Raw genomic sequence first — 24600 nt, 5'->3', positions numbered from 1 at the left:
TTTACATACATACGTTTTTTTTTTCATTTGTATAATATTAAAAATATACAATGTCTGGCACTGGCAGCCGCGGTTTGGGCAGGGGCAGCAAGGGCATCGCCAAGAGAGGAGGTCGTGGGCGTGGCAGCTGCGCCACCACCACCATGCGCAGTTCTGCGTCTGCACCAGTGGCTATTCCGCCATTAGCCACTGGCCGTGGACGCCTTGGCCGCCCAACAGCTGGGAGTCACGCTGCAGAGACACAGCAGCAGCAGCGTGTGGCCCAGATGTTCCTCCCACCGCCAGGTCGTAGCCGTCCTATTGAGGAGAAGGACGCAGACGCTGTGGTGGAACTGATGGTGGATGAGCAGGCCACCATTAGCTCTGGAACCGAGTCCTCCACCCCCGCCAGCACTCCTGTTCGCAAGAGCAGAAGCAGCCGACCAGCACTGCCTGGGGAGGAGGAGGAGGAGTGCAGTTCTCCAGCCCCAGCGGGCGACACCAGCACCCTGTCACTCAGCACCTTGTTATCCCCAAGCGCAGTGGGGTTATGGAATGCTGTTGCGGCAGAATTGGCAGAGGAAGGAATGCTGATGGGCACTTTGGGGGATGATGCTTTGGACAGTCAGACAGTGGTGACTGTCCATCCGCCCATGCATGCAGAAGGGGAGTTTGGGGGATCCCAGCAGGACATGTTTTCGGAGGGGGAGGATGATGATGACAGGGTGTTGGACAAAGACTGGGTGCCAGGTCCTGGGAGTGGGGATGTCATCAGCTCTGAGGAGGAGGAGGATGCGTCTGCGGGCCTCGCTAGAAGGATCAGCATCGCAGGCATGGGCAGGATCACAAGTGGGCGTGGTATGCAGGCCACACAGCGTGCTGATCAGGAGACGAGTTCTGCCAGTGCCACCACCAGCCGCACCAAGACCCCCCCCCCCCCCCCCAACCACCACAGGGAGACCAGCGGCAGCAGCACCTTCCAGCCGAAGGGGCAACTTCACCTCCCCAATTTGGAATGTTTTCACCCTGCCATATTTGGAGTGCAAGTATGCCACCTGCAACCAGTGCCGCAAGCAGCTCAGCAGAGGGAAGGAGCCCTCTGCGTTTGGCACCACCTCTCTGGTCAACCATCTTGCAGGGAAACACTTTCACGAGCATGAGGAGTTTGTGAAGTTGAAGAAAGCTGGCAGTGGCAGTGGCAGACCCGCCACCACTGCGAAGCCGTCGGCAGCAGCCACCCGCCCTCCTCCACCTCCTCCAGCAGGACCAGCAGGAGTGCATCAGCAACGCACTGCTCCTCCTCCCTCTGCAACTCCTGCTGCCGACACTGAGGCCTGTTCTGGCAGCCAGTCCTCAGTGGCCTCCTCTGCTCCCTCCACTGCTTCCCATGCCAGCAAAAGGCCTCGCCAGACCCTGCTCAGCGACACCTTCCAGGGGGTGGTCATAGTTCTGCCTCCCAGCAGCCGTCACGTGCGTCAGCTGAACAGCTTGCTGGCACGGGCCATGTGCTCCCAACTCCTGCCTTATTCCCTTGTGCAGGTGGGGAGCGACGTGCGTGCGCTCCTGATGTGTGCAGCCCCCGATTGGCCAATCCCCAGCCGACACTTTTTTGCACGCACGGCCATCCCTGCACTTCACCGCTCTGTGATGGCCAATGTCGGGAGAGGGCTGGAGCACGCGGTGGGTCAACGGGTCCACGTCACCATGGACTCATGGAGCAGCCGGTTTGGGACAGGCCGCTATCTGTCCTTCACCACGCATTGGGTCAGCTTGGTGGAAGGGGGTGAGGAGGGGGGAGCAGCATCGGGCACTGCCAGAGCAGCAGCACCAACAACGCAGTGGGTGGTGCCACAATGCAGGATCAGCGGAACAGCAGCAGGTTCCTCTGATCCGCTTCCATCCTCCGCCACACCAGCCCAAACCCCCCGCCTCAGCAGCAGTGTGAAGCCCCGCCACTGCCAAGTGCTGCTGGAATTGGTCAGCCTGGGGAAGACCAAACTGACAGCGAACCACGTCCTGGCCAAACTCCAAGAGCAGGAGAGGAATTGGCTGACCCCCAGAGGCCTCAGAGTCGGAGAGGTGGTGTCCGACAATGGGGCAAACCTGGTTGCTGCCATCAGCAGGGGAGACCTGACCCACATCCCCTGCCTGGCGCACGTCCTGAACCTGGTAGTCCAAAAGTTCCTGAGGCAGCAAGGAAGGTCGTGCGTCATTTCTGGCTCTTGCCTGCAGCCGTAGCGAGCCTGGAAGAGGTGCAGAAGGAGCTGCACCTGCCACAGCACCGGCTCATGATCGATGTTCCAACTCGCTGGAACTCCACCCTGGCGATGTTGGGGCGTCTGGTTGAACAGAGGCAGGCTGTCAGCCAGTACCTTGCACGTGCAACAGTTGCCTCCATCACTGCAACTGGGTGTGCCGCCACCAACCTCCCGTCCATCATCTCCACAGAGGACTGGGGGCACATGCAGCAGGTGTGCTCAGTCCTGGCACCCTTCCTGCAGGCCACCAACATGGTCAGCAGGGACCATGCAATGGTGTGCGAGTGGGTCCCCTTTGTGTGTGTGCTGGACAGGGCCCTGTATGCACTGGTGGAAGAGGGAGCGGCAGCCTTGGACCAGCAGGAGCTGCAGGCAGCTTCACAGGCCACTTCTGAGGAGGAGGAGGGCTTGGAGTTGGAGGAGGTCCCTGACCTTGCTGCTGATGAGGGGGAGCAGCAGAGCGCAGCTGGACTGGTGCGGGGGTGGAGAGAGGAGGAGGCAGAGGAGGACAGACAGACGTGGCCAGACTCTTCCCAATGGCAGCGCACATGCTGAGGTGCCTGCGCAAGGACCCAAGGGTGATCCAGATGAAGCAGAAGGAGGACATCTGGATCTGCATGATGCTGGACCCACGTCTGAAGGGGAAGCTCAGCCAGTTCCTGCCTGCAGGAGGAGACCGTGCGCAACAAATGAGGGATTTGCAGCTGTCCCTTGTTGAGCGCTTGGAGGAAGCCTTCCCTCAGACATCCACCCCCACTGTCCAGCCAGCACAGAGGCAGCAGCAGGTGCCTGCATCCACCAGCAGCAAGCGCACTCGCACCACAGACCTGCTGTCTCTGACCCAAGAGCTCTACATGAGTGTAGAGCTGCCAAGGACTAGAGAGGAGGTGCCTGCAGCTGCATCCTTCTCCAGTCACAGGCAGTGCTTGACCCACATGGTGGCTGACTACATGGGGTCCTTCAGCGGGCTTGACAGCGTGGCCCCTGTTGATCCCATGGAGTATTGGGTCAAGCACCTGCCGATCTGGAGCGAACTTGCGCAGTACGCCCTGGAAGTGCTCTCCTGCCCCCCTTCCAGCGTACAGTCAGAGCGTTGCTTCAGTGCAGCCGGTGGAGTCGTCACTGAGAAGCGATCTCGTCTGTCTCACAAGTCTGTGGACAGACTGACGTTTCTCAAAATGAACCAGGCTTGAGTGGAAGCCAAATTCCTGGCCCCTGTTGTCGGCGAGAGGGGGACATGAAGTGGCGCACACACACATTACACCTGCTGCTGCTGCTGCTGCTGTATTTCTTCCTGCTGTCTGTGTGTCTCCACTGCCAGAGAACACATTACAAGGTGCTGCTGCCCATGCGCCACCAGCTATTACGTCAACAATAGCTGCATTAATTTGAAAAAAAAAATTGTAATTATTTTAGAGGTGTCCGGTGTGAAAACTGTGCTGTCCCAATTGTGTATTGGACACAATGTGGGCTTCACGACCGCTGTCTGGAACCTCATGCTGTGTATTTACGGCCCTGGAACCACCGCCAGGAACCAGGGCCTACTATGTCTCGCTGCCTGCCCTCCTGCCTGCTGCCAGTCTGCCACACACTCATCCTCCTCACGCTGCCTGCTGTTATATTTCCTCCTGCTGTCTGTGTGTTTCCACTGCCAGGGAACACATTACAAGGTGCTGCTGCCCATGTGCCACCAGCTATTACGCTCAACAATAGCTGCATTAATTTGAAAAAAAAATTGTAATTATTTTAGAGGTGTCCGGGTTGAAAACTGTGCTGTCCCAATTGTGTATTGGACACGATGTGGGCTTCACGACCGCTGGCTGGAACCTCATGCTGTTTAATTACAGCCCTGGTACCACCGCTAGGAACCAGGGCCTACTATGTCTCGCTGCCTGCCCTCCTGCCTGCTGCCAGTCTGCCACACACACTCGTCCTCCTCATGCTGCCTGCTGCTGTATTGCCTCCTGCTGTCTGTGTGTTTCCACTGCCAGGGAACACATTACAAGGTGCTGCTGCCCATGCGCCACCAGCTATTACGCTCAAAAATAGCTGCATCCATTTGAAAAAAAAAATTGTAATTAATTTTGAGGTGTCCGGGTTGAAAACTGTGCTGTCCCAATTGTGTATTGGACACAATGTGGGCTTCACGACCGCTGTCTGGAACCTCATGCTGTTTATTTACAGCCCTGGTACCACCGCTAGGAACCAGGGCCTACTATGTCTCGCTGCCTGCCCTCCTGCCTGCTGCCAGTCTGCCACACACACTCATCCTCCTCACGCTGCCTGCTGCTGTATTGCCTCCTGCTGTCTGTGTGTTTCCACTGCCAGGGAACACATTACAAGGTGCTGCTGCCCATGCGCCACCAGCTATTATGCTCAAAAATAGCTGCATCCATTTGAAAAAAAAATTGTAATTAATTTAGAGGTGTCCGGGTTGAAAACTGTGCTGTCCCAATTGTGTATTGGACACAATGTGGGCTTATGACCGCTGTCTGGAACCTCATGCTGTTTATTTACAGCCCTGGTACCACTTCTAGGAACCAGAGCCTATTATGTCAGTCACATCACACTGCCTGACACACACTACTCCTCCTCCTGTAGCTGCATTGAGCTTCTGCTGTCTGTGTGCTGCTACCACTGTCAGGGAGAACAGAAGAACTATTTTCTGCTGCCACCTGCCCACCCACTCTCCTACCGAGTACCGACCGTCTATTACCACACACTACAAATAGCTGCAAGCCTGCAACTACTTCATCCTCCTGCTGATGTCTGTGTTTTACCACCGCCAGGGTACACAGAAAAAGGCGCTGTGGCTTGCAATGTGCCACTACCTACCTATTATGCCACCAACACAAATATAACTATGGTGTTATTAAAATAAAATATTTCCACAAATGAAGTAAAAAAAAATTACAAAAGAAAGGAAAACCAATATAATGATAGAGAAGAAGAAGATATAGAAGAAGATATAGAGGAGGAGGAGGAGGAGGAGGATGTAGTAGAAGAAGAAGAAGAGGAGGATGTAGAAGAAGAGGAGGATGTAGAAGAAGAGGAGGATGTAGAAGAAGAGGAGGATGTAGAAGAAGAGGAGGATGTAGAAGAAGAGGAGGATGTAGAAGAAGAGGAGGATGTAGAAGAAGAGGAGGATGTAGAAGAAGAGGAGGATGTAGAAGAAGAGGAGGATGTAGAAGAAGAGGAGGATGTAGAAGAAGAGGAGGATGTAGAAGAAGAGGAGGATGTAGAAGAAGAGGAGGATGTAGAAGAAGAGGAGGATGTAGAAGAAGAGGAGGATGTAGAAGAAGAGGAGGATGTAGAAGAAGAGGAGGATGTAGAAGAAGAGGAGGATGTAGTAGAAGAAGAGGAGGATGTAGAAGAAGAGGAGGATGTAGAAGAAGAGGAGGATGTAGAAGAGGAGGAAGATGTAGAAGAGGAGGAAGATGTAGAAGAGGAGGAAGATGTAGAAGAGGAGGAAGATGTAGAAGAGGAGGAAGATGTAGAAGAGGAGGAAGATGTAGAAGAGGAGGAAGATGTAGAAGAGGAGGAAGATGTAGAAGAGGAGGAAGATGTAGAAGAGGAGGAAGATGTAGAAGAGGAGGAAGATGTAGAAGAAGAGGAAGATGTAGAAGAAGAGGAAGATGTAGAAGAAGAGGAAGATGTAGAAGAAGAGGAAGATGTAGAAGAAGAGGAAGATGTAGAAGAAGAGGAAGATGTAGAAGAAGAGGAAGATGTAGAAGAAGAGGAAGATGTAGAAGAAGAGGAAGATGTAGAAGAAGAGGAAGATGTAGAAGAAGAGGAAGATGTAGAAGAAGAGGAAGATGTAGAAGAAGAGGAAGATGTAGAAGAAGAGGAAGATGTAGAAGAAGAGGAAGATGTAGAAGAAGAGGAAGATGTAGAAGAAGAAGAAGATGTAGAAGAAGAGGAAGATGTAGAAGAAGAGGAAGATGTAGAAGAAGAGGAAGATGTAGAAGAAGAAGAAGATGTAGAAGAAGAAGAAGATGTAGAAGAAGAAGAAGATGTAGAAGAAGAAGAAGATGTAGAAGAGGAAGATGTAGAAGAAGAAGAAGAGGAAGATGTAGAAGAAGAAGAGGAAGATGTAGAAGAAGAAGAGGAAGATGTAGAAGAAGAAGAAGAGGAAGATGTAGAAGAAGAAGAAGAGGAAGATGTAGAAGAAGAAGATGTAGAAGAAGAAGAAGAGGAAGATGTAGAAGAAGAAGAAGAGGAAGATGTAGAAGAAGAAGAAGATGTAGAAGAAGAAGAAGATGTAGAAGAAGAAGAAGATGTAGAAGAAGAAGAAGATGTAGAAGAAGAAGAAGATAAAGACGACGTAAATGAAGACTGTTACAACCATTTTGGACACACCTTCTCATGCAAACACTTTTCATGAAGTTAATTTACTTTTTTTGAGACCTTTTTTATAACTACTACATCACCACATAATCACTTGATGTTTTTCTTCATAAAAAAGGTGGTTTCATGCATCATTGACCTCCAATACAAGTTTTACAAGCTATTTAACCACTTGAGGACCTAGGGCTTTCTACCCCTTAAGGACCGGCCACTTTTTTTCCATTCAGACCACTGCAGCTTTCACGGTTTATTGCTCGCTCATACAACCTACCACCTAAATGAATTTTGGCTCCTTTTCTTGTCACTAATAAAGCTTTCTTTTGGTGCTATTTGATTGCTCCTGCGATTTTTACTTTTTATTATAGTCATCAAAAAAGACATGAATTTTGGCAAAAAAATGATTTTTTTAACTTTCTGTGCTGACAGTTTTCAAATAAAGTAAAATTTCTGTATACATGCAGCGCGAAAAATGTGGACAAACATGTTTTTGAATAAAAAAACCCATTCAGTGTATATTTATTGGTTTGGGTAAAAGTTATAGCGTTTACAAACTATGGTGCAAAAAGTGAATTTTCCCATTTTCAAGCATCTCTGACTTTTCTGACCCCCTGTCATGTTTCATGAGGGGCTAGAATTCCAGGATAGTATAAATACCCCCCAAATGACCCCATATTGGAAAGAAGACATCCCAAAGTATTCACTGAGAGGCATAGTGAGTTCATAGAAGATATTATTTTTTGTCACAAGTAAGATAGCCAAATGTGCCCCCCCTTTTAGATAGCCAGATGTGCCTTCCTTCCCATGTTTAGATAGCCAGATATACCCCCTATAGTTAGCCAGGCGTGCCCCCCTTTTTCTGCTGCTGTTAACACTTCTGCACTCCTCTGCAGAGGGAGGGAGAGAAGCAGGGGCACCAGCCAGCAAGCCACCTGTCACTCACTTGGGGATGCAGTGGCCATGCTTTGTGCCCCCTTACAGTGCTGCGCCCTGGGACATGTGCCCTCCCTTGCCCACCCCTAGCTATGCCTCTGCCAGCATCTTCTGCAGTGCTGTACAGAGTGTATTACTTGTCACTTAACTGTCCCTCACAGGGGCTCACGATCTAATCCTTACCAGAGTCCTATGTCTATGTATGTATCATGTAGTGTATGTATCATAGTCTTGGGACAATTTTAGGGGGGAGCCATTTAATTTATCTGTATGTTTTTGGGATGTGGGAGGAAACAAGGTTGTCTGAAGGAAACCCACACAGGCACAGGGACAACATACAAACTCAATACTGATAGTGCCCTGGCTGGGATTCAAGCTGGGGACCCAGTGCTGCAAGGCGAGAGTGCTATCCACTACGCCACCGTGCTGCCCATAGCATTCCATTAGCAAAAGCTTTGAAAAGAGCTAATAGTGTGAACCAGCTATCAGAGGCCACATGCAGTGTTCATGGTCTGTGATGGCTCATAGCACTTCATCATGTACATCTGGATAACCACCAGACAGCTGCTTGTGTGAATGCTGCAACTGCAGGGTGGTGTTGTGTTGGGGGTTATTTGGCTTACACCACTAGTCAATCTGGTGGCTTTCATGTGCTCCACTGTCTCCCATTACTATTATAGTCCTTGTTAAGTAATACATTTTTAAGCTCATCTAATTTTATTTACTTATATATAAAACTATTTTTTATGTATTTACTTATTTTCTTAAGTAGGACCGTATGAAATATTTTTTGGGGAGCTCTACCTGTTGGCCTGACTGGTAGTATTTTGTCAGCTGGGAAGAGTCTTGATTTTGGGCACTAGTAAATAAATCTCTAAAATGACTAATAAGTAGACCTGTATTATATGTATCTTTACATTATCCTGTATTAAATGTATCTTTACTACACAGCAGCATAACAAGCTCTGTCTTGAAGTTTACAAAGCTAGGCAACCACACCAGCAGGTGGCGCTCCACACAAATATCACATTTTTTTATATGTATTTTTTTTGTTTTTAAAGAAATTGAAAAAAGTATTTTTAATACTGTGTCTAACAAATAGATAAATTAAACCGAAAATAAAACATGCTATTGTGCAACCCAAATGCAAATTTCTCAAAATTAATGAATAAAATGTTTTCTTATAGGCCTGGCTGACAGAAATTCATGAATATGCACAGAAAGATGTGGTCATCATGCTCCTCGGGAACAAGGTGAGGAAATAATTAGGGATCTGAAGGGTGAACTATAACAGCATCTTTGGAAGTCCTTATTAAAGTTGTCTGAAATTCAGCAATTCTTCTTTTCTCTAAAAGATTATTTACAGCCTAAAGGTGGCCATACACTGGTCGATTTGCCATCAGATCCGACCAACAGACAGATCCCTCTCTGATCGAATCTGATCAAAGAGGGATCGTATGGCTACCTTTACTGCAAACAGATTGTGAATCGATTTCAGCCTGAAACCGATCACAATCTGTGGAGCTGCTGCTGCCGCCCGCCCGCATACATTACCTGCTCCGGCCGGCGCGAGTCTCCTGTCACCGCTCTGTCTTCTTCTTCTCCGCTCCGGCTACTGAACTTCCTGTCCAGGGGAAGTTTAAACAGTAGAGGGCGCTCTACTGTTTAAACTTCCTGCCGGGACAGGAAGTTCTGTGTAGCTCTGGAGCCCGAAGCCCGAAGCGGAGAAGAAGACCAGGGGACTCGCGTCGGCTGGAGCAGGTAATGTATTACCCGCTGTATTGCGTCGGTCGTCGGGCATTCGAACACCGCTAACGACGCACTCACGACCCGCCGGCGACCTAGAAAAATCTTCCACATGGATGGGTCGACGGGAATCGACGGGAACAATCGATTTCGGACGGAAGTCGATCGTTCTGTCAGCGGTGTGCGCGGCGATTTCACAGCCGTTTCGATCACTGTATCGATAAACAGCTGTATATCGGCAGGAAAATCGTTAGGTGTATGGGCCCCTTTAAACCAACTAACAGCAAAACATTTTTTTTTTAGCTGAACAGTATTCAAACAGTTAACACAGCACTTCATTCTGCAGTGGAGGTTTGCGATCCAAACTTTTAGCTTGTGGTCCCAGGTGATAACATTGTATCAACAGAAGAATGTAAACAATGGATAATTAGTTCAGCCAGCAATGGCTGAAACTGAACTACACAGAGCTGACAAGCAGACACAGATGATAAATGTATCATTAGATAGCTGCTGTATTTATATTAAAATCTATGAATAAAATGTAATGGCAGCTTTCAGAGCAGATAAACTGCACTGTGGGCCCTTGTAATTTGTAAACAGGCAATATTACTTGTGCACAAAAGCAAATATGGTAACTGAATGGGTATTAAAAAGTAGGAAAACACATTTGTATTGAATGTTATGTCAGAGTTTTATTCCACTCTAAGGCCCCATTCACACTTGCGTTTTGGCAAGTAAACGGACCGGATCCTAATCGGATCCTGACCTGATCCTGATCAGAACCGTACGGTTCCGATACGGATCCGATTAGGATCCGGTCCGTTTGTGTCAGGCATGCATCAGGCTGCCATCCGGATCCTTGGGCAAAAAATAGTTAAATTTAAATTAAAAAATGTTGGGGTCAGCAGAAGGTGCACCTGGTGCACCTGTAGAATCAGGTTCCTCCGCTGTAGGCCTCACCTCCACCTCCGACATTCTGCCAGACAGCTCCAGCACGTCTGTCACTGCTGCTCCACTCCAGACATGCTTGGCCCATGTGTCCCCATCCGAAATGGCCGCTTGGATACGCATAGGAAGTGGGGTAGAACGTCAGTTGTTTGTAGGCAGTGTGTTCTGTGCCTTCTGTTCCCCATTGGTTTCTGTGTTCCAGATGGTGCTGTCAGGCTCAGGTCCGGCTCCGGTCCGGGGTGCGTGGGCCGGAGATCCGGACCCAAAAAATAGCGCATGTTGAAAAGTGTCCGGAGTCCGGATCCGGTCCGGCTCCGTACTGTACGGAACGGACACGTGTGAACGTCCGCATAGACTTTGCATTGCTATGCGAAACGTACGTTCCGTTTGTACAGTATGTGGTCCGGATCAAATCCGGAAAATCCGGATAGCGAACGCTAATGTGAACTGGGCCTAAGCCAGGACTTTGGTTCTATAAAGCATAGCTGTTTTTCTTGTTGTTTGTTTGCTTTTTGTTTTTGTTTGGAATGCACTCCAAACTATGATACTTAATTCTACATTTTTGCTTACTCCTGATAACCTGATATATCTAAACATTATTGGTACTGTCCCCTGAAGCTAATATTATTGTTAATACCTTTTTGTGGAACAATAAACTTGGTATGATGAGTTGAAAAAAAAGCCAGGCGTATACTGTATCTAGAAAAAAAATAAGTTTCTAAAATAATTTTAATTTGTCATAACAATGAACTCCCTCATTCAGTTTCTTGAACAGTAGCTTTATCACTGGGTGGAGATGATAACTAACAATGTAGAGATAAAGCATACAGTATATAAGCAACAGAAAAAAATGATTTAAAGACAAACTACCAACACCACATACACTGCATCTGAAATAAATGCTGTGTAGCAAAAAAACAGTGTTCAAATAATATTTTTTGTTTTGAAGCAAAAAAACTATTTATTTTCACTTTCTCTGGACCATGGTCACATGGTTATGCCTATATAAAACTGCTGACTCGGGTGCATGCATGGAGAGAACATATCCTGGGCATGCAGTACAAACAGCACAATCGTGGCCACAGTCAAGGGAAATGTTTAGCTTCAAAACAACTGTTGCATTTCTGTCTATTTTTTACTACAGGGAATTCTGGGGAATTTATTTTATGAGTGTGATGACTGCAGATCTACTTTAACTAGTGATAACTAGTAAGAGGACCTTTGGCTGCAGCTAGTTGTCCTTTCTAGACCTCTTTAAAAAGAGAGTCAACAAGATTGCCACTGACTGATCTCACTCGTCCAAACCCATTTTCCAACTTCCTCCTTTCCTTTAGAATCTTACACCTCTTCCCTTACATTATCCACTAACTCATTACTTAAATAGAAACAGTAACCAAGACTTGAACTTCATCCCAATCAGTAGCTGATACCCCCTTTGCCATGGGAAATCTTTTCCTTTCCACAAACGGATCATCAGGGGGCTCTGTATGGCTGATATTGTAGTGAAACCCCTCCCACAGTGTGATGTCAAGACCATGGTTTTGACATTAAGGTGGGCATACATCTAGCGATGATGGGCAGATTCAACCAAAAGACATATTTCTCTCTGATCTAATCTGATCAGAGACAGGTCTGTCAGCAGCCCTTACACAGCATGCTGTATCCACCGCCTCGTCGCTGTCCTACCTAGTGTAAATGTGCCCCCCTGCACATGCATTTACACTGTACCTGTCCGATGTCGCCCAACGCAGTGCCCATGCAACTTCCTCTTCCTCTATTCGCGCCTGAAATGCAACGCAAAGGTAATTGAAAAGCCCTGATTCTCGAGCTACCCATTGACCTTCAATAAATTTGTGATGGTGCACAAGTGCACAAGTGAGAGGTTTATAAAGGCTGACACATTTATTTATTTTTTTCAACCATGCCAATAGCCTGGCAGTCCTGATCCTGTGTCTCCAAGGATATGTTCACAGGGGCTGCTGCGTTCCCTTTGACAGCAGGAATGCAACGCAATAAATCAGAAGAGCTGCGCTGTGCGTTATGCTTGCATACCCGACGCATACAGTCAGTGAAAAGTATGATTTCACTTTTACAGTTACCACTCCTGTTTAATGGTATTGCACTGCATACAAGTGTGTTACATTTCTGTAGCCGTTATACCGCAACACTCCGGATGCACCGCACTGTGACACTCCCGTTGCACCGCACTTGGAAATGGAAAGAAGACTATTATTGTACACGGGGAGACTGTTGTACGTGGAAGGAGAGTTGCTGTACATGGAAGGGGTGCTGAATATGAATGGGGGGAGGGGGACAGCACAAGAAAGGTGGCTTACGAGAGACAAAAAGTATGAACCCAGGTGTGCTACACCTTGCAGTCATATTACAGTTGCATCAAGCTAATAAAGAGTTACTTCCTTCCCACTACATCCTGTAATAGTTTTGCCAATCTGGTGCTGTAAAAGACTTTAGCTGGTGTTAAATATTCATCATTTACTTGAAAGCTGGCAATGCATAAAACATGTGTTCACACTCCTCACTGGAGCCCCAACGTAATCCCAACTTGTAAAATGAATTTCTGCTCCACAGAACAATGATTTCCTTCGCAGTGCTTAAAGAGAATCTGTATTGTTAACATCACACAAAAGTAAACATACCAGTGCGTTAGGGGACATCTCCTATTACTCTCTGTCACAATTTCGCCGCTCCACGCCGCATTAAAAGTGGTTAAAAACAGTTTTAAAAAGTTTGTTTATAAACAAACAAAATGGCCACCAAAACAGGAAGTAGGTTGATGTACAGTATGTCCACACATAGAAAATACATCCATACACAAGCAGGCTGTATACAGCCTTCCTTTTGAATCTCAAGAGATCATTTGTGTGTTTCTTTCCCCCTGCATCTCTCATGCACAGAAGTTTCAGGCTGCTCTTTTCTTCCTGCAAACAGCTTTGCCCTTGTCTGTAATTATTCAGTATGTGAAAGCCCAGCCAGCTCACAGGACGATTTATCCAGCTTGTAAAAGATAAGAGAGAAGAGAGAAGCTGCTCTAATCTAAATAACACACAGGCAGTGTGCATAGAGGGGCCTGGAAGGGGGAGTTCATAACAGAACCACAACACTGAAGAACTTGGCAGCCTTCCAGACACAGGCTGACAAGTCTGACAAGAGAGAGATAAGTTGATTTATTACAGAGACTGTGATAGTACAAAGTGCTGCAGTAAGCCAGAACACATTAGAATAGCTTTTGGAACTTGTAGGATGATAAAAAACAGGATGCAATTTTTGTTACGGAGTCTCTTTAATGCATTGGACTGTGCAAGTCCTGGCCACAGAATTCCTCCTGGCGCCCTAAGCCGATCAGTCCTGCCACAACCCCACTCCAACCGCAATCTGTTCTTGTCTCGCCCTCAGGTGGACTCCACGCATGAACGGGTTGTCAAGATAGAAGACGGAGAGCGGCTGGCAAAGGTGAGTTTGGCATATTCAGCCTTTTCTTAGAAGGATGAGCTTTGACTCACCTGGGATAAACTACTTCATCTTATGGGCAGGCATGGGCTTCCGAATTCCGCGGAAGCTAAAATTCCGAAATTCCGCCGGAATTGGGGTTTCCGCATGGTTCCGCGGAATTCGGAATTTGCAATCCGGAATTCGGAATTTGCAATCCGGAATTCGGAATTCCGGCAAAATCGGAATCGGAATGAATTGACCAATCAGGAGATGCGGAATGAGTTGACCAATCATAATCAGCGGAGAGTTACTGCGCTAAAATAACGGTTTCAACATTTTTTTTATCCAAATTTTCAAAATACAAATCAACTTTATTAACAATAGATATTTCAAATGAGCGATTGAGTGTTTCCTCCTAAATTTACGGAAATCCGTTTAAAAATTACGGAAGTCCGTTTAAAAATACGGAAAGTGCACGTGGCGGAATACCGCGGAATTCCGCGGAATGTAGCGTAATTCCACCGGTATGTAGCGGAAGCGGAATTTCGGTAGTGGCGGTATGCGGAATTACCGCGGAATCGGAAATTAGCTCTTCCGACCATGCCTGCTTATGGGAAGGATTTGGGAAGTCTCACATCACATTACCTTCAAGTTGACTACAGATTGCCCTTTTGGTTAATGTTTTGGGGGAGTATAGTACTACATAGTGTAATGTGAATACTGATACATTTAAAGCAGAACTGTAGTCTGGCATAGCACTATTAACACAATTAAAAATCTGTCTCCCAGCACCTTATCCACTGTATAGTTATCCAACCTGCTTTGGCCCTAAGTAATCTCATCTGTGTGGAAATAATGGATCAAAGTGCACCAGTGCTGGGGGCTGCCATCCTAGATAATAATGTAATATCCAGATCAGTCTTTAAGCACAACACTGAAATTCTCAGACTGCCTATGCAGCTTGCACACACACAATCTCTAAAGTTTTATCGCTTGCATTCAGAGATAAAAGAACAATGGCAAACTGAAGAGTGCTTCTGCTCAGCACAGCTCTATGATTGATAAGGCTGCCGGAGAAGATAAGATACTTTTAATTAAACACTGAAAAAAAATGAGAAAATCTTACATTTACTAAGAAATGTGACCTTACATAGGCATGGATTTTTACCAATATGAGGTACATTCCTTTCATTTTAGCATTGTTGAATCCATTGGTGAAAAAGGATTGCATGACGGCCCATCCTACACTTGTGTAAATTGGTCTGCAATCTCCATCTAATTACCTTCTGGAAAACCAATCAAATTGGTCGAACATCTTGAAGGTTGCCTACAGATGCCATCATGCAACAAAACCTTAAGGTGCATATACCTACTGTCACCCGTAGAGATCAGTATTCGATCCCTTGGGCAATAGTTGAGGGCCAGGTGCTGCACAGACAAGTACTGTACAGGTGTTAGTGATGTCTCTGTTCTATGGAGGGAGGAGGAGGGACGACAGCACAGCGTACAATGGATCGGTTTTTGGTTTGCGGTTTGAGGAGGGGAACGGTGCATTTAGGTGTCAGTTGGGCCTCACAGCTGCTAAAGATCATCTGAGCTACCATATCTTCAATCCTGAGTTTTATTTCACCCTTTGTTTTCTGAATCACTGCATACTCTAAGGCACTGCAGGTCAGATTGTAGAAACACTAGCATACGTTCAAAGGTCTTAAAGGACATCCGAAGTGAAAATAAACTGATGAGAAAAGCAATTGTATCTATCCTCTTTCTCATAAAAATGGCTTTTTTAGTTATCCCATAGTTTTATTTTATATTTAAATGTAGTTCTTAAGTTTTTACTGTTTAATTGTTTCCGCTCAATGACACCTTCACTGAAGTATGCTAGAGCTCAAATCTATGAATTATTGACCCTTTTTATCTCTTTCCTGATTTCAGAAGCCATTTACTGACAGGAACGTGTTTTGTGGCTGTAATTACTTATCAGTGAGGGTTATGTTATAGTCTTACCTAGTCCGACCTGGTCCCAACCCAGATAGAAACTGTCACTTGCATACCTGATGTTTAACTCTTTCAGGCAGAGAAATAAAAAAGGAACATAGCCTAGTTATTTGTGTGCTTGGCACTACACATCCACATGTCTATCTCATCAAGTCACCTGGGGTGTCCTTTAAGCCGTGTTTTGGAAAGCTGGACCTGTAATTTATCATACCTGTTGTGAGCTCAAAATGAGTATAGAATCAAGGCTTCACAAACCTTGCTTGCCTTTTGCCATTTTTAAAGAGACTCTGAAGCGAACAAAAATTGCTATTTTTATCTTGTAGTTCGCAACAGTAGTCTCAGTAGAGGTAAACCGCCGCATCCCGAGCCAAAACTCACGACTTTCTTGGCCGTGGATTTTGCTGCCCAGGGAAGACAGAGCTTTGAGCTGTAGCTCTGCCGGAACTGACATCATTCTCCACCTCTCCCCGCCCCTCTCTGTGAAGGAAGACTTAGCGGGGCGGTGGAGAGGCGGAGATCCACGGCATTTGACATCAGTAGAGGCAGAGCTACAGCAGAAAGCTCTGCCTCTTTCAGGAAGTGCCGGCCGGATTGCCCCCCGGGGATTTGGGGGGGTCTAATGACCTCGTTTTGGCTCGGGGATGCGGCGGTTTACATCTACTGAGAGTACTGAAGTGAACTACCAGGTAAAAATAGCAATTTTTGTTCGCTTCAGTCTCTCTTTGAATCTGTGTTCCATTTTCTGTGGGAGGTGAAATCGTCTTCCATTTATAAAATTTGATCTTTGAAAGTCTGCCAGCGTTTTCATGAAACGAATGAGAAAATAGCTGATTATGTGTTAAATTATTTCTGCACCGAATGTGTGGAAACCTCACGTCTGAGCTGAGATTCTGAACTGGAAGTGGGAATGGATTCAGGATGTGGGTTGTCTGTTCTTTATCTGTTTCACTTTCTGCATTGGTGACCAAACTTCTAAAGGTGGCCATACACTTATAGATTTACAACAGATTCGACCATCAGATAGATTTCTGTCAGATGCCTGTCAAGTCGAATCTGACAGGAATCTATCTGATGTGTGCCACACACTAGGAACAGATTTCCAATAGATTTCAAAATGAAATCTATTGGAAATCTATTGAAAATCGATCTAAATGCATTATTGGACCATTAGATCCAATGCAACTCAATGGGCCATCGATCTGCTGCCAGCAGCAGATCGACCCAGATTTTCCATCCTGTCAGATAGATTAAAACGATCGAAATCGGTCACCAATCGATCGAATGGAGAATTTGATAGAATTGATTTCTGATCAATCGATCAATTCTATAGAATCGATCGATCAACCGATGGCTAAAATCGACCATTGTATGGGCCCCTTAAGACAGGAAGTGAATATTAACTGCTCCAGAAGAATACTGAAAGTAAAAAAGGAGGGGGTGGGGATGGGGAATGTATTTTTAGGACTACTTATTGATGCTCTCTTGTAAATACTGCAGCTGCAGGAACCTTGGGTGTCTCTCTTCAGGGGTTTCAAATGTGGCATTTGTATGCAACACTGTGGGGGCACAGAGGCAGATAATGACATACAATGGATGGTCTTTTGTATGTTGATAACAGTATTTTTATTTCTGTCTGTGTTTCCATTGAAGATACCTCACATCAGTTCCTGTCACTGGAGAAAGACATGAGGGGGAGAGCTTCTGGTCAGGAAGCCAGACAGCAATAAAAATCTGACAAAGCTTATCACCATTTCCTAAAACACTGATAAGAGATGCAGGAGAGTGATACTGAAAGATAACATAGAAGGACGATAAACAACTGTTGTGGCAGTGGGAAGTTTACAGTCACATTTATGGACAGGGATCAGCTCACCTTGGCCCATATCTTATTGACTTTTTTTCCTGAGTTTTTTCCAGGGAGATAATTTCAAACTTTACGAATAAAATACCTAAAGAGTATCTGAGATGGGGAGGGAGAAAATAATTATACATACCTTTCTTCAGCCCCCTCCAGGCTTATCGCTTCCTCGCTGTCCTTCTGCGTTGCCTGGATTGCCTGCGCAGTAGTACTCCGGCGAGGTAATGATCAGCCTGGAGGTGGCGGGAGGAAGCCCCAGGTATGTATACTGTAATTTTTTTCTTCCTCGCGATCTTATTTTTTTTAAAGAGATTTTTTATTGAAAAATTTTCATAATTATACACAGCATACAATTTTCCCTTTCCTCCCAACCCCCCATCCCCTATATAACATAAGAATTACAATATTCATATACCTTTAAAGAGAACCCGAGGTGGGAATTACTTTTACTATTGGGGCACAGAGGCTGGTTGTGCGCACTAAGACCAGCCTCTGTTGCCCCATCGTGTGCCTCCATGTCCCCCCTGCTCGCCGCTATACCCCCCGCATTGCTGGCGACACGCAGCGTGTCGCCAGCTCAATGTTTACCTTGCGCTGTCTGTCAGCGCCGCTCCCCCGCCTCCTCCGCATCGGCGCCACCCGCCGCGTCACTTCCCTCCTATCAGCGGGAGGGAAGGGACACGGGCGGGTGCGCCGATGCGGAGGAGGCAGGGGAGCAGCGCTGACTGACAGCGCAAGGTAAACATTGAGCTGGCGACACGCTGCGTGTCGCCAGCAATGCGGGGGGTATAGCGGCGAGCAGGGGGGACATGGAGACACACGATGGGGCAACAGAGGCTGGTCTTAGTGCGCACAACCAGCCTCTGTGCCCCAATAGTAAAAGTAATTCCCACCTCGGGTTCTCTTTAAAGGTATGTCCCCTTTTTGCTACATCCACCTCATTACATAATAGACAACTTATATGTGGAATGCTATACATCTTAGAAAAGTCCAGTTATATTTAACTTGTTATAACACATGTCCCTGTGGGATGTTAGAAGGTAACGTAATTACTATAAATATGTATCTGATACACTGGTTGTAATATCAAGATTGGGAATTACTGTGGTGCTATCATCTACCCATCTGCCCCATACTTTTTCAAATTTCTCTGGATGACCTCTCGCCTGATACGTAAGACTATATAGAGGCAAATTTTGATTAATAAGTGTTTTCATATCTGCAATTGTAGGAGGTTGAGACAATTTCCACTTTAATAACAAATTTTTCCGTGCATAGAAGAATACCAGTCTAAGAAATAATTTATGGTATTTATTGCAAGTGGTATTGTCTATAATTCCCAAAAGGGACCCCTTATAAGAAAGAGTAATAGGTCTGTCCATCATTTTTTCCAAAAGCCTTATGACGGACGTCCAATAGCGTTGAAGTTCCACGCACTCCCAAACACAATGCATGAAATCTGCTTTTGGCGACCCACATTTAAAACAATTAGAACCAATGCCCTTCCCCATTTTGGCCAGCTTATCCGGAGTGTAATAGACCTGGTAGAGCCATTTTGTCTGTATTAGCTTGTCCGCTGAACTAATCACTGAAGTCATATAAGAAGATTCAAATTCATCCCATTCTATTGCAGAAATTTCACATTGATTCGTTTGCCATTTTGTTTTAATTTTCTCATATCTATAATATCCCTTCTTATCGGAGATCAGTGAGTAGAGGCGAGAAATCAGTTTAGTTTTGTCTTGACTTAACAATATATTTTCTAGCTCTGAGAAGGCCAACAAGACTCCCGATAGGCCTATTTGGGCTTTAATTGCATCTCTGATTTGAAAGTACCGGAATAGGGAGTAGCGTGGAAGTCCAAATTCATCTTTAAGGATATTGAACGTTTTAAATTTGCCATCGCAAAATAATTGGTTTATATATTTTATTCCAAACCTTACCCAGAATTGAGAGTCTTCCATCTTAAGAAGTTCTGGAAATTTTGGATTTACCCATAAAGGAGTATTTGGAGAAATAGAGCCCGGTGGCCCAGGGACCAGCTTGGAGGCAGCTGCAAAGACTTTAATTGAGTTATAAATGAGGGAGGTTCCCTCTTTTCGAGGAGGGATACCCCTATATATAGAACTAGCCAAGGCTTCGTATGAGGAAGCGATATCAGCCTCCAGAGTCAGTGAGGCATCAAATCTATCCCGATTCATCCAGCCATGAGTATGCGTCAGTTGTGCCGCTAAATAATAGATATAAAAATTAGGAACCCCTAGCCCCCCATATTTCGTCGGTAGTTTTAAAGTATCCAATGCCAAACGATGTGTAGAATTACCCCAGATAAAATTGGCAACCATAGAGTCTATTACTTTAAAAGTACGTTTAGGTATCTGTACTGGAGCCATTTGAAAGATATATAAAAATTTGGGAGCTATAACCATTTTAATGGCAGTAGCTTTACCAGGTATATTCAGGGGTAATCTACTCCATAATTTAAACCTATCACTAAGGCCATCAATTAGAGGAGTTAAATTGACCTGAATATACTCCTTAATATTTCTGGTAATGGTAACTCCTAGATATTTAAAAGAGTCAGTCACAACTAATTTAGAGGATGGATGAATATGTTTGACAGCTTCAGAGTCAAGAGGAAACAGAATGGACTTAGACCAATTTACCTGAAGCCCAGAAACCTCCTGAAAGGAGTCATAAATTTGAAATACCTTAACTAAAGAGGGGCCTGGATTTGCTAAATACAAAAGCACGTCATCCGCGTATAGTGATATACGTTCCTCTAACTTATGGACTTTGAGTCCCTGTATATCTGGAGATGTCCTAATTAGCTCCGCTAATGGTTCCATTGCTAATGCGAATAGTAAAGGAGATAAGGGACATCCTTGTCTGGTGCCCCTGTAGATATAAATCGGATCTGATATATATGAATTTACCCTAATTCTTGCACGTGGTTTGGCATATAGAATATTAAACCATTTCCTAAATATTTCTCCAAAACCCATTTTCTTTAACACTGCCCCCATATAAATCCACTCTATTGAATCAAAGGCTTTGTGCGTATCAAGCGATAGTATAACCCTGGAGCCTGCATTTTCATGAGGAAACTGTATATTTGAATACAGCCTTCGAATATTCAGTTTGGTGGATCTACCAGGCATGAAGCCTGTTTGGTCTTCATGAACAAGGGTGGTAATAAATTGATTCAGTCTATTAGCCAAAACTTTAGCCAATATTTTGGCGTCTGTATTAATTAAAGAGATAGGTCGATAAGACTCACATAAATCCAGATTTTTATTAGGTTTAGGAAGGAGTACTATATATGCTTCGTATAATGTATCTGGAAGAATGCCTTTTGTCAAAGATTCTGCAAACATTTGCGAAAGTCTAGGGGTATTAATGGCGGAACTTTTTAAATACCATTCTATTGGCAGACCGTCAGGTCCGGGGGTTTTTCCTTTTCTAAAAGAAGCAAGGGCTTTAACGATTTCAGCTTCTGTAATAGGGGCATCTAAAACAGCTTTAGCCTCGTCACTTAATTGCGGGAGATCAATAGAATCAAGAAATTTCACCAAGCTGGTGCTATCTGATTTAGCCTTACTAGTATATAGTTCCGTGTAGAAATCAAAAAACTCCTTGGCAATATCTGCCGAGGTAGTACTATATGTCCCAGAGCCATTCAGAATCCTAGGAATAGCCGTAGGTTCTCTACATGACCTCAGCAGGTATGCCAAAATTGTGCCACTCTTATTTCCAAATTCAAAGTTTTTTTGTCGGAAAATTATCTCTTTACGCTTAGCTCTAGTATATAACGCCAGTTCATGAATTCTTCTTGCTGCGGCCCAATTATTATATGAGCAGGTATCATTGCTCAGCATTAATGACCTGTACGTTTCCTTAACTTTATTTTCTGTGTACTCATGCATAGCTTTATCATTTGCTCTGATAGTTGATAAGGACGCCCTAAATGCCCCACGCAGCACCGCCTTACTTGCATCCCAACAAACATTTCCTTCTGCAGTCCCCTGATTTTCTATCCAAAATTGCTTAGCTGCCTCCAAACATGAAATACTAACCGTTTGGTCCTCGAGCCACCACGGCCCCATTCTCCACATATTACCTTGTTGTTTCTGCATATACTGCACATCACATACTAAGGGGGAATGGTCAGATATACCATGTGGAAGATACTTAATGGTTTCAATAAACTGCAAAATATCTTGTGTACCCAAGCACATATCTATACGTGACATAGAATGATGGTGATCTGAATAACATGAGAAGTCCATTTGATCTGGATTTCTCCATCTCCATATGTCTGTCAGGCCTAGCCTACTCATCCATGTGAGCAAATAGGGGTAAGATCTTTGACTTTTATTTTGTAATTTATCCTTCTGTGGATCTAACACCGCATTAAAGTCGCCACTAATAATTATTGGGTGTTGCAGACAACTGCTTAGTTTGGCGGTCAACGCATCCAGGACCGTACCAGTAAAAGGTGGGGGAGCATATAGTGACAAGATAGTAAGGGGTTTCCCTTCTATGTTGATTGTAACAATCACAAATCGCCCTGCAGTATCTACCTTTACGCCCATTACAGCTCCGGTGAAGGACTTGGATATTAACACTGCTGTTCCCCTTGAATAGGAGGAGAAGTGAGAAACGTGATAGGTTGCTATCCACGGTTTCTTAAGAGTTAAAACTTTACTACCCATTAAATGAGTCTCCTGTAAGCATATTATGTGTGGTGTCAGTTTTTTTAAATGGTCAAACACCAGCCTTCGTTTTATGTGGTTATTCAGACCTCGAACATTCCACGTGACAATTCTTAAGTCAGCCATTATCCTTTGTATAGAACCAAAAGACAGCTATCCATTCTTTTCTTGCTTCTGAGGGGATATGCATACACTTAGGAATAAAAAGATTAAAGACATACTTATCTATTAACCCATGTGTGCCCATACAACTCCCTAACCCACCCCACTCCCTGCTGACAACCACAGGAAGTTTCATACCCAAACTTACTGTTTGTGGGGGAAAAGACAAACTTAGGCCGCTACTTCCGGCCCGGCTATAAACATTACACCCGTTGCCCCATTTAGCTCCACTCTGCAACCCCTTATTATTTTCCCTGCTTTTCCTATTGTTGTACCATTTTAGCCTATTTTCCCATATATACTTAACTTTAGAGCTTAAAGTCCCCCTTTTTATAATTCACACATGTTAAATAATAGAGCAGATTGTGTTCTCTATAGGATTACTTATTCAAAGGCATTTTTCATACTACATACAATGTGTTAACATAGGGATATATATATTTTGTGCATTCCTCATAACTACCACCAGAGAGCACCAAACCCCTTCTTATTCTTCTTACCATTAACTTTTAGTGGTAAAGAAAGTGTCCTTAAATACTATAGCCTGATCTCATCCTATCCTACCCCCCAAGGATATTCAAACATATCTATTCATTAATTTTTAGAGCAAAAGTACTCTAATGCAAATATATAATAGTTTTAACATTTTGGGAATATATTCATATATTTGGAGTAAGACTCTATAAACATAATAACCGAACTTGCTTATCTGAGGACACTGTCTCTTCATAGGACATATGACACAGAGCGTATAGGATTCACAAATATAGAGAAATATAACAAGCTAAATTCTTATAAGGGCCCAACATAGGCACTGATTACATCCAGTACAAAAACTTCATTTCTTTTTCTTAGGTGGAATATTAGGAATAGGCAAGCCTTGGCTTTCCATCCATGTCACGGCTTCCTCAGGTGACGTAAAAAAGATAGTTTTATCCTGGTATTGAATGCGAAGTTTCGCTGGAAACATCATACTGTACTCTATTTGTTGAATCTTGAGACCTGCTTTAACAGCATAGTATGATGCACGTTGTCTTTGAACCTCTGCTGAAAAGTCTTGGTATAATGATACTTTGGACCCATTATATTCCAAACTCGATGTTAGTCTGGCCTTGCGCATAATCTCCACTCTGTCACGGTAGTTTAATAATTTCGCCACCATAGGCCTTGGTAAATTGCCAGGTTTTGGCGGACCTCCTGGCACCCTATGTGCCCGTTCAATAGAGAAGGCTGCAGATAGATGTAACTCAGGGATGGATTTCTTAAGCCATTCCTCAAGAAAAGTTTCAGGATGGATGCCTTCGACCTTTTCAGGGAGGCCGATAATACGTATATTGGACCTCCGCGATCTGTTCTCTAACTCGTCCAGTTTCAAGGCCTGAGAGTGGGCAGCTTTAGTATTTTCTGCTTGACTGCTCCTTATGGGCCGCAAATCGTCCTCAATACAGCTAATGCGCGTTTCCATTTCTACTGCCCTTTCACGCATTTTCCTTAAGTCATCCTTCACTAGTGTAAGATCAGACTGAATGTATTCAAACTTTGTGTTAATGTTAAGATGCAGGGCTCTAATCGCCTCTAACAGCTCTGCTCGAGTGGGTTCTCCGTCTCCCTCTTCATCCCCTGTATTCTCCTCCCCTGAGGCCTGTGAGTTGGATCGGGGCCTCTTTTCCTTCCTCCCCCCGGAGCTATCACGCGGCTGTTTGGGCTCTCCGTCCCTACTTACTGCTTCCGCGGAGACTTGAGTTTCTTGCGCCGTCTCCATGTGCTCTGACAGTGGGGAGACATCTGCCGGCGCTGCTGAGGGATCCGGAGAGCGGGCGGCGCCATCTTGGGTCGCATCATGCGCGTACTTGGCGAGTTTCGCCGCCGCATCAGTGCCCTTCCCTTTCGCCGACATTTGGGATCCAGGCAGGAGCTTCTCCTAAGTGTGGCTAGGCGAGGTCGCAGTGCTGGAGTCGCTGGGGAACTAGGATTCTGCAGGATTCTATGCCCGGTCAGAGGAGCTGTGGAAAACACGTCCTCACGCTCCCATAGCTGGCCACGCCCCCTCCCTCGCGATCTTAGGTTCACTTTAAAGCTCGCAGTATGTAAGAAAATACTTAAAGGATACCAGAGCTGAAAAGATTAGGAGAAATGGGGGAAGCAGGCATGTGCAGGGAGCTGTTCTGATGCCCCCCCCCCCCCCCATTCTCCTCCTGTCCCTCCGGGT

General features: G+C 45.3%; 1 protein-coding gene across 1 annotated transcript in view; it reads left to right on the top strand.

Moving 5' to 3' along the window:
• Positions 1 to 24600, top strand: part of LOC137524452 (ras-related protein Rab-26-like) — a 44103-nt gene that overhangs the window by 7460 nt on the left and 12043 nt on the right. Inside the window, exons 2-3 of the mRNA XM_068244327.1 lie at positions 8702 to 8767; positions 13623 to 13679. Coding sequence (XP_068100428.1) covers positions 8750 to 8767; positions 13623 to 13679 — 75 coding nt within the window. The 5' untranslated portion in view covers positions 8702 to 8749. The remainder of the gene's footprint in view (positions 1 to 8701; positions 8768 to 13622; positions 13680 to 24600) is intronic.

The sequence above is a fragment of the Hyperolius riggenbachi genome, chromosome 7 (genome assembly GCF_040937935.1).
Source record: "Hyperolius riggenbachi isolate aHypRig1 chromosome 7, aHypRig1.pri, whole genome shotgun sequence".
In the NCBI taxonomy this organism is placed as follows: Eukaryota; Metazoa; Chordata; class Amphibia; order Anura; family Hyperoliidae; genus Hyperolius; species Hyperolius riggenbachi.
This window is presented reverse-complemented; position numbering and strand designations above follow the sequence as displayed.